This window comes from Alosa sapidissima, chromosome 10, assembly GCF_018492685.1.
Source record: "Alosa sapidissima isolate fAloSap1 chromosome 10, fAloSap1.pri, whole genome shotgun sequence".
Lineage (NCBI taxonomy): Eukaryota > Metazoa > Chordata > Actinopteri > Clupeiformes > Clupeidae > Alosa > Alosa sapidissima.
Genome location: NC_055966.1, coordinates 35774005 through 35784646, shown reverse-complemented (window position 1 = coordinate 35784646; position 10642 = coordinate 35774005). Strand labels below are relative to the sequence as shown.

Here is a 10642-nt window from a genome sequence, read left to right as displayed (position 1 = left end):
TGAAGAGACTGTCGCCCACCTTCACCCGGAACATGAACCTGTGGCGAGACGGGGAGTCACGTGAGGCTGAGCGGATTGAAAAGCAGACTTCCACATGTTTGGATCACCGCTGGCTGTGAGCGCAGGGCTACCGATCTTCACAGAGGTGTTTGCAAGTGAGCCGATTGTGCTTTGGCAGTCAGATAAACAAGTAAGGCCATATATGAAAGTCTCAACTAAAAACATGTCAAATAATCCCTGTTCTCTCTCTCACACACACACACACACACACACGGGGTGGAGCGGTACATGTATTCGTATTGAACCCAAACGGTACGGGCGTCACGGTGCGGTGCATGAATTTTATAGGAGAATACACGGTATAAAAATAAATCAAACTCGTGTGCGAATTCAGTGTCACACACTCGTGCAAGTGTCCAAAGCGTGTCGGATTGAATTCACAAATGCACCCCTAATCTGTAGCCCCGCCTTAGCTCTGATTGGGTCCTAGGTAGGTCACAGTTGTTTTGCGAAGTCGACATCGGGTTTCCCGGTCAGTTAGTCAGTAATACAGGCGGGAGAGTGATGGATAAGACCAGGACTGTGTGTCAGCGTTGTTGTTAGGCAGTTGTTGGGTAGGCTATGTGAGTGGAAACACATCGAAGCCATCACCCAGATGTAGGCTACCAATCACTGAAAAAGAGACAAAAAAAAACTTCTCCCTACAGTGCTTCACCAGCCTTCAGATACAAATAGGGCCAAAACCTACAGCTCAAAATGATTTTGTAATGACAGAAAGTGATGTTAACCGCATGGTGATTACCTTTATGTTAGGGCAACTTGTGTTGTGCTCTTATTCACATGAAGAGCTGGCAGTAGGCTAGCCTAAGTATTAAGTGTCAACGCTAACCAGGCTAATAAACAAACCATGCTACGGTGAGTAACGTCGAAGGGTAAAGTTACGTGACTAATAAGAGATGCTGTGTCGAAGGGTAAAGTTACGTGACTAATAAGAGATGCTGTAGGCCCATTTGCAGTTTTATAGCCGATTGTCTTCTTTTGTTTACAAGTTACAGATGGAGTCTGGAGATGATGTGGGATACTTGTTACCTGTTTACATCTTACTTTACACACTACAGGCTGTTGCAGCTAGCTCAGGGGAGATACTGTAGGACACTACTGGAGGTGGTGCAGCCTGAGACATGCACAATAACAACATATTGCCTTCTGCATCTTTGTTTTGCTTTTCCCTCCCTTGTACCGAACTCGTATCGAACCGTGATGTCCGAACCGTGACTTCTGTGTACCGTTCCACCCACAACACACACACACAGTATTTTCCGATTATTCAAAGCATAAAAGTAAACATAAGTTCTTTGGGCTCCCCAGTGGAAGACTGAAAGCATGTAAACAGAGAGAGAGAGAGAAAGAGCAGAGAAACAAATGAGAGGGATAGACAGAAGGCTATTGTGCAAGGCATGCAAGAGAGGACGCAAATAGAAACAGCCAGAGCTCAGAGGAGGTCAAATTCAGAAGGATGGCCACAGGGAGGGGGGGGGGGGGGGGGAGGAGAGAGAGAGAGAGCGAGAGAGAGAGAGAGAGAGAGAAATATTGAGAGGAGGTCAAATTCAGAAGGATGGCCACAGGGAGGGGGGGGGAAGAGAGAGAGAGAGAGAGAGAGAGAGAGAGAGAGAGAGAGAGAGAGAGAGAGAGAGAGAGAGAGAGAGAGAGAGAGAGAGAAGAGAGAGAGAGAGAGAGAGGAATATTGAGAGGAGGACAGAAAGAGAGGGAGAGAGGGCACTGTTCACACTGCCTAATGCGAACACTAAACAGGGAAGACATGTTTGCAGTGTTTTAGAATTAACTCTGCGGGAGCATGGAGGGAGACAGCTCTGTGTGTGTGTGTGTGTGTGTTTGTCTTCTGTGGGCAGAGATGTGCAAGCATGTGTTGTTCCCACATGTGGTGTTGTGTGGTTCTGGGCTATTGGGCTATGTGGTACTTGGGCAATAACAACCTTCCAGCATATGCGTGTGTGCGTGTGTGTGTGAGCGTGTGTGTGCGTGTGCGTGTGTGTGCGTGTGTGTGCGTGTGCGTGCAAAGCCATGTGATGTAGCCTCTGAGCGTGTCCCTTCCTGGAGGCAGAACACCCCTCCGCTATCCCTCTTTCTGGGTGTGTGTCGTATTTATCTATGCAACATCATGTGATGTAGTCTCTGTTTGTGTGTGTCAAAGTCAAAGTCAAAGTCTGCTTTTATTGTCAATTTCTTCACATGTCAAGACATACAAAGAGATCGAAATTACGTTTCCCACTATCCCACGGTGGAGACAAGACATATTTTACCAATTAGGTCCACAGACAAACATAACATTCAAGTAAACAATATAAAAAGTAAAAATAAGAAGGCACATACAATGAAGAAAATAAGAGCAGCAAAATTTGAAATGTGTGTGTGTGTGTGTGTGTCGTATTTATCTATGCAACATCATGTGATGTAGTCTCTGTGAGAATGTGTTTTCAGGGGGTAGCACATCCCTTTGGCATATGTATATGTGTGTGTGTGTGTGTGTGTGTGTACACACAACATCATGTGATGTGGTTTCAGTGAGAGTGAGTGTGAGTGTGTGTTGTGCGTGTGTTACCGTGGGTCATGCGGCGGGCCCTCCTGGCGTGTGTGTGTGTGTGTGTGTGTGTGTGTATTACCGTGGGTCGTGCGGCGGGCCCTCCTGGCGTGTGTGTGTGTGTGTGTGTTACCGTGGGTCGTGCGGCGGGCCCTCCTGGCGTGTGTGTGTGTGTGTGTTACCGTGGGTCGTGCGGCGGGCCCTCCTGGCGTGTGTGTGTGTGTGTGTGTGTTACCGTGGGTCGTGCGGCGGGCCCTCCTGGCGTGTGTGTGTGTGTGTGTGTGTTACCGTGGGTCGTGCGGCGGGCCCTCCTGGCGTGTGTGTGTGTGTGTTACCGTGGGTCATGCGGCGGGCCCTCCTGGCGTGTGTGTGTGTGTGTGCGTGTGTTACCGTGGGTCGTGCGGCGGGCCCTCCTGGCGTGTGTGTGTGTGTGTGTGTGTGTTACCGTGGGTCGTGCGGCGGGCCCTCCTGGCGCGTGTTGATGAACTCGATGGCGTCGCCGCTCCGCTGGCTGTGCTCCATCAGCATGGACACGGGGTTCTTCCCACCAGGGAGAGAGCGCGCCAAGGCAGGAGGAGCAGAATCCCCACTCTACAGAGCACACACACACACACACACACACACACGTGCACACACGTGCACACACGCACACACACACAGGGCGAAGTTGGGATTGGGGGTCATGAAAGTAGAGGGGAGAAAAATAAGGAAAGGCAGAACACCAAAGAAGAAGAAAAGAGAAGCCAAAGAACCAAGTGAAGGAGGGGGGGGGGGGGGAGGGGTCAGAAACGTAGCATTGACAATAACAGCTATAGACATAGACTACCACTTTCTCCATTAACAAAATACAATAAGGTACTCCAATCAGACATGTGAAGACCTTAAGTCCTTCCTGTTCCATACACCCAGCAAAGGAAGTCCCGGCCCTCCAGCCCTGTCACTCACAGCGAACTCCTCTATGGTGTCGGTGTCCGGGGCCATAGCGCTGACCTCCTCGACCTCCTCCTCCATCTCCTCCGCTCCCCCCATCTCCCTCTGCAGCACCTTCAGCGTGGCCGCCGCCGCGTAGTTCTTCGCCACCTTCTTATTGGACGCCTCAGCTACGGGAAAACGCCGCCCGTCCAGCATCACCTGCATGCGGAACCTGACACACACACACACACACACAGTACAAAACAAGAATCATGTGTGACAAATAGACAAATATAACATATATATATATATATATATTTCTTTTAAACAATGAACTATATCTAATAATCTATTCTATTTATAATATGACGTGGCATCTTGATGATGTCCTTTTTGTGATCATGCTGGCCACCACTTTGAAGTGCACCTTGTCTTTCAACTTTCTTGATGCAACTTCACAGCGATTAAGGAATCAGCTTTTAGTAGTCCATGCTGCAACACACGTAACACGCTACACTCAAAATAGAGAGAGAGACAAACACTCCTCTTCTCTCTAACACACACACACACACACACCTGGGTTCATGGGAGGGCCCGGACTGGTCAAGCAGCAGGAACTCGCAGGTCTGCCCCAGGTACTGTGCCAGCTCCATGAGGCCGCTGACGGGGTTCTTGCTACGCACCTCCTGCAGCTTCTGGCGTCGACTGGCCTCCAGCGTGCTGGGGTGGGGGGGGGGAGCGGCCAGCGACACGGCCACCGTGCCCGCCTCTGGGCGCCCCCCACCCCCCCCACCCCCCCCGCCGCACTGCTGCAGCTGCTGCTGCTCCGCCTGGCTGATCACGTTCAGGAACTCCGGGATGTCGTCCGACGCCCACTCGGCCGAGTCTGTTGCCACGGCAGCAGTGCCCGCGGTAGCGCCGCCTCCCGCCCCGTTATGCTCGCTCGCCTGCGACCCGACACTCGCCGGGAACGGGAGCGAGGGGAACTCCTCGCCCGGAGGGCTGGGCTCCAGGCTCGGCATGATGGCCGCTGACGCCACCGTCGTTCCGTTTCCCAGGGTGCCTCTGACGCCGCACTCCTCCATCATGGGCGCGTCGCCGGGGGGGGCGGTCTCCTGGCGCGGCTGCTTGGCCTTGCGCTGGCGCAGGATACGCTCGCTGAGCCGCCAGAGCGGCGGAGTGACCTCGGCCTGCCGGCTCACCTGCCCCTGCTGCTCCAGGCCGTAGAGCAGCGGGTTGACCTGCTTGGCCGTGCGCAGGCCGAGGTTCTTGGCGATGAGCAGCGCGTTGGCCTCGCCCGTCTCGAGCAGGTACTGGAGCACGCGCTCGCGTTGTTCTCGTAAGTCGGCCATGCTTCCGACGGTGGCGGAACCCAAACTGGGCTGGAGCTCTGGGCCTGAGAAAACTGATTCGGTGCGACCCCCTCGCCAGAGATCGCCAGCTGGATTCAACAAATTAAAAGTAGGAGACTCTTTCTCCCTGCGAGGATCAGACTGGTAATCGTCGTTGTCGTCCACCTCTTCCTCGTCTCCTTCCTCTTCCTCAAATTCGGTCTTTATAGCACAAGGCCACTGTAGCTGTTCGCTCACAGAGTGTTCGGTCCTCTCGGCCTGCTGCCGCTGGGCTGTGGTGGGAGAGGTGGGCTCTTGCTTCACGAGCGTAACGGACGGCGCGCCGATGCTCTCCACTGATGCCCCTGCAGTGCCCCGTTTGTCTCCACTCAGCGTCCACAGAGGGGGCGCGTCGCCCTGCTTACTGGCCTGGCCCTCGTGGGCGAGCGCGTACAGTGCCTTGTTGACCACCTTCTTGGGCAGGTGCAACCTCTTGGCCAGTGGCCGGGCCTGGAGAGCCTCCCCGGGGCCGAGGGCTGCAAGCGCCTGCTGGACACGCTGCTGGATCTCAGGGGTGAGTGTGATGGAGTGGGCGGTTGGGTCCTGCCACGGTCTGCCGTTGCCCCTGCTGCTGCTGCCGCTACTGGTGCTAGGTGGCGCTGTGGAGGTGCTAGACGATGTCTGGTCAGCACCCCAATAACGCCTGGGGCTGCTGTAGTCCAATCTCAGGGCTCGGAAGCCGTCGGAGAGGGAGGAGAGACTGCGGTCTCGGTCCCAGTGCCGGTCAGGGTGTGGTGGTGGGTGATGGGTTGGGGGCTGGTTGTCAGGGTGTGGTTGTGGGTGATGGGTTGGGGGCTGGTTGTCAGGGTGTGGTTGTGGGTGATGGGTTGGGGGCTGGTTAATCCAGCGGACCGACTGTTTTTTAGGCAAGGGGGGCGGGCAGTCCGCAGGCCTGGAGCTCCTCCAGCTGCCTCGACCAGAGGTGCGACCACTTGCTCGCGGCCAGGCACTGTGGGATTGGCCGAAGCCTCTGCCCTCTGACGGGTGATTGGTGAAGCGGGCCGGGCCGTGGAACAGGGGAGCCTGGGAGGTCAGACCCCGCAGGAAGCGCTCCTGTTGGTCGCGGAAGTTAGGAGGGCCGGGGCCGGCTAGTGGGGCAGCGTAAGGTGGAATGCGAGAGGGACCTCCGAAAGGAGGACACGGACTGGGAGCAGCTGGAGGCAGTGGCGGACGCCTGTCGTGAAAGGAGTTGGGGCTTTGGTTCCTTGGGCCAAATGGCGGACGACCTGGGTCGACTCGGGGTTTGCCTGGATGACGCGGCTGGAAGAATCGTTGGTGCTCTGTTGGGGGCCCTCCTCTGCCTCTGCTCATAGCTCAGTGGGCAGGGGGCGTGAGGGAGGGAGCCGAAGGGCTGGGCAGTCAGACTGGGGTGGCCTTCACCTGAGAGAGCAAGAGGCAGTGCATGATAAGAGAGATTGAGAAAAGGAAACAGAAAGCCAGAAAGAGAAGAAATGAAAATGAGCCAGCCAGACAGGTCGAGGGGAGAGAGAGAAAGGAGGAGGCAAAGAAGAGGCGTTGCTTTTAACGTCCAGACACAGTGCGTGCAGGCGCTTTTTCACAACGATCCGCCAGTAACACACACCACCTCAAGTTACGGTCACCACCGCATTTTTAGAAGGTCTCTGTGCTGCACATGAGCTGTAACTCTATAACCTGGTGAGAGACAGAGATTAAAAATTAATGTTAACTGTGACAATCCCATTTTATTTCTGGCCTAACTGAGAGTTTGTGGATAATTCGAGGAGAAGGGAAAGTGAGACAGGTCCAGCAAAAGAGACCAGCATTTATGTCAAGGACAAACGGGCAGGCTTGAAAAGGGACAATAGTTCACAAGAGACTAGCACAACTCAGAGAAGCGCCTGGAAGAAAGATTACACATAGTGTGAAACTCAGCCTAAAAGTGTCACTTAATAAAATCAACCTTTCATGCATAATAAATGTAGGATTACACCTTGTGGGGGGGAAAAAATCATGATCAGTTAACATTTTATCCCTCACATGAGACCAGAGGCAGTCTACTGCATGTCTGCCTTCTCTCATATCACATTTGGACCACACAGTGACTTCTAGAATTCGCGTGTGGCTAAAAAGGCTACCGTGTGAAGCCTAACAGTATAAGATAATAACATTATATGGCAGTAAGATATGCCAGAAGACAAGGGCCACTGAATTGCCACAACCACTAGAAACTCCGGTGTAGAGGGCCATTTCCAGTTCTGCTTTCATATTCTATATGTAAGGGCTGCAAAAGCTAACTGTGTTTATGAATACCGAATGAGCTAGGAGGATGATGCATCACGAAGTGTAAAGTTACACCTGTTTAAACACAACAAGCAAAACGTAACGTTACCTTTAAATGTCATGAAATCTTAGCGCATGCTAGGCCTACAGCAGGCTACAGCAGCAATAGGACTCCACCGTGTGATTTCCAAGTTACCAAATAACACGTTCAGGTACTGAATCCACCCGGAAGACGGCATAATCGTTTAAACACAACAAATTACGTTGTAGATAGTCAAGACAAAAACTAAAGCTATTAAAAGTCCCGCTAGCTAAAGACACTGTCTGGAGTTGATGCGCGGTTAGATTCCTCGTGCCGTGCTCGTCAATGTGCTCTGATGATGTCTGGAAGGTAAATAACCAAACTACATTCGTCTAGCCGACAAATAACTTGCAATTTGTGTCTGACCGTAAAAAGAACAACCAAATCTCTGAGTTTGCAATGATCCCCGAGGCAATGTGAGGCGTATTATATGGCGCAAATTTAACAATTGAATATAAGTTTCGTTTTCCATTCTCTCAGGAAGGTCAATAAAACGTTGCTAGAAACACGACCATCGACAGATGGCGTAAGAGCAACGAAAGTAATAAATATGCCACTGATTAGAGTGGAAAGAGTGGGAAGAAATTACCACCATACTGTTTCTGTTTGCATCAGTCTACATCCACATTGAGTGAGAACTTAACTCGAGTGTCTCGCGGCGTTTTTTAATCGGTGGAGGTAGACGCGAGGCCGTCTGAAGCTTGGCCTTGTGCATATCAGGGACACCACTGCATCTTACTGTACAGGCATAGTGGAAATTCATGAAATATAAATGAACAAGGGGCACAGGTCGAGATTCCCTTTCCTTCTGTCGGGATAGTATCATGAAACACAATACGAAACCGATGATGCGGCCCTCGTATCCAGCTGCAAATCTCCACCCCCAGTTTACTTTGCAGTCATCTTTACAAGTTATATGACGGAACTGCTGTAGGCTAGCTCATCTGCTGTATCGCACATTCCGAAACGTGGATGCAAATAAAAAACCTACGTGGTGCCGTCACCGTCAGTCGCCCTTCCATTCCCCTGGATTCATGCCATGTCCCCAATTTCCCGCCAATCTCCTGCCACACCATGCCCTTATCAGTAATTCAACTTATAAACTGACTTATCCAATGCCCACGACTTGGCGATCAATAACTTGTGTGCCTGTGGCAGTCTTCCACTGATGAATTAACCGTAGCTGCTAGTTAACGTTGCACGACCATACACATGTGCTCACGCACTAAAGTTGGGACTGTTATAACGTTTGACTGTCTTTTCTTCTACCCTTACAAAACCATCCGGGATCACAGTGGCAATAATCAACGTCACTAGCACTTGTACATGTGTACTGTTTCGTACTCCCAATGCTGGGTAACAACAACGCACTAGCCATGTGTTGTGTTGTGTTATGACCATAAGATCAGTTAGCATGCGGACAGCTAAATGATACTCTTTGGGGAGGACGTATGCCTTAACGTTACTGTATGCGGTTACTGCTCTGGTATTAAGCTTTCAGGTTTGCACGGGGTAAGGTTCGTGGCAACAAGCATTCACATTAACAATCTTTTCGTCCATGTTATACTGTTAGTTAAGCATTTGCAAATGTGTTTTTAGCACGCTAACGTTATCTCGCAGAGCAAAGGAGCTGCATGTTTATCGTATTGTAGTCGTATTACTATTAATTAATGTATTTAGCTCCCCGGAGTTGCAATACGCTAGTTGCAGCGCGATGTAGTCAACAACACGCACGACAACATCATTGTTGATCACTTAAATCACTTACCAATGTCTGCAGTGTCACGATTCCGTTCTTGCCCACGGCAATAAACATAAACCACGGAGATGCTAATACCAGAGCCCTGCTAATGCTACTCAGCAGTGACGTCATAAAAAGCGACAATCGACGCGTGGTGATTGCGTCATCATGTTGTATCAGTGCCCGTAAGACCTGTACTGTCTATGGTAAGACCAGATAACCATGACATTTAAAACTAAAGCAAATTAAAAAGAAATGAATGGCTAAGAATATTATGACTAGGAATAAATTGCTTTTTGAATATTATGACAGCCTGTCTGCATGACCCTTATAATGTATGACGGTGACCCCTGCCTATATTGTGTGTGTGTGTGTGTGTGTGTGTGTGTGTTTGTTATGTAGGCCTAGGTATCTCAAGAATGTAGGCTATTGTTGTAAAGTCTGCTTGTTCATGTGAACTTTTTTTTTTTTTCTTTATCGACTTTCAAGTCCATATTGCTTTGGATAAAAGCGTATAGTGCTGGTGCATTAGGTTTATGCAATTCATGCAATTCAGCATCACATCTTTTAAAGTCCTGTAATGTTTCATGTCTACGAGACATCTATGGCGCATGGCAATGTTATGCAACACACAACATGCCACAAAGAATGCTGCGAATCTCTGAGGACTGACTTTTAGAGGTAAGGTGTAAGATAGCGGTTTTTGAATCCGCCACTGACTGGGTGTACGTTTTTGTAATAAATCATAAAATAGCCATAATATGCAATCAGAGATTAATACTAACTTACTACTAATAATACTTTTTACTACTAATAAAAATTAATACTAATACTAAATACTAACTTCACTGACAACAATGGTACAGCCTGGATAATCACAATTTAAACTTTCACTTTTTACGGTCCGCAAATATTGTATTTTAAATTTGTGTTTTGGCTGGCTATGACATGACACCTGTCAGTGCCCGATCCGTGCCACCTGCCCGATTTGTTCTGCGCATAATGCACATAATTACGTATTAGGATGCCCAAGGATTTGCCTGTCCAATTTGTACCAAAGTTGGGCCCATGAAACCATTGTAAAACACTTGGTGGACAAGTTGAACAGATGGACAGCAGTTCACAACAAGAGTCTGTGTCATGAACGACATATATAAACTGCCTGTTCTTCCTCTTGAGAGTGAAAGAGTGTGACAGAGCGAGAGATGGAACACTACTGTCACATAACAATGCTCTGCAATCGGCATAACATATTTAAGGCGCTGAAAGCGATGCTGGTTAACGTCACTTCTGTTGACGTTCAAACAAAACAGAAAGCTAGCTCGCTACTTCCTCCCCCTCCCTCCCATGCAATTGAAACTCTCCTAAACGCGCATCTCGTCGGTGATTTGCTGGAACAGTTTGTTATGTTTTTATGGGCAAGGTTTGCCCAAGTTGTTTTGTGGCTGTTTTTGGAGCCTGGGTTGCAGAGCCATAGAAAAAGATGTTTTATCTACCGCTCTGCTGGGTTGTCCACAGAGATCACCTTTTTTTACAGTGTATTCAGGACACAGGCAGCTAGCGGATGGTGAGGTGATGTTTGCTTTAGGCCTAATTGACAAAAAGTGTTTTAGCCTAAACGTATGACATCGCTTAGAGCACCTTTAATGACAGCTGGACATTAACCAACAGACACA

At 49.9% G+C, this 10642-nt stretch overlaps 1 protein-coding gene across 6 annotated transcripts in view; it reads right to left on the bottom strand.

Moving 5' to 3' along the window:
- Nucleotides 1-9087, bottom strand: part of adar (adenosine deaminase RNA specific) — a 25210-nt gene extending 16123 nt beyond the window's left edge. For 2 of the 6 annotated variants that reach the window (XM_042106757.1, XM_042106762.1), the window contains exons 1-5: nucleotides 8994-9087; nucleotides 4088-6282; nucleotides 3545-3743; nucleotides 3045-3190; nucleotides 1-38 (exon numbers count right to left, since the gene is read on the bottom strand). The exon at nucleotides 1-38 is cut by the window's left edge and continues 98 nt beyond it. In XM_042106757.1, coding sequence (XP_041962691.1) covers nucleotides 1-38; nucleotides 3045-3190; nucleotides 3545-3743; nucleotides 4088-6213 — 2509 coding nt within the window. In that variant the 5' untranslated portion in view covers nucleotides 6214-6282; nucleotides 8994-9087. Of the gene's footprint in view, nucleotides 39-3044; nucleotides 3191-3544; nucleotides 3744-4087; nucleotides 6283-6487; nucleotides 6556-7252; nucleotides 7753-8984 lie in introns of those variants that run through there. The other 4 variants (XM_042106763.1, XM_042106760.1, XM_042106761.1 and 1 more) reach the window with 4 other exon arrangements.
- Between the last annotated feature and the right edge of the window lie 1555 nt (nucleotides 9088-10642).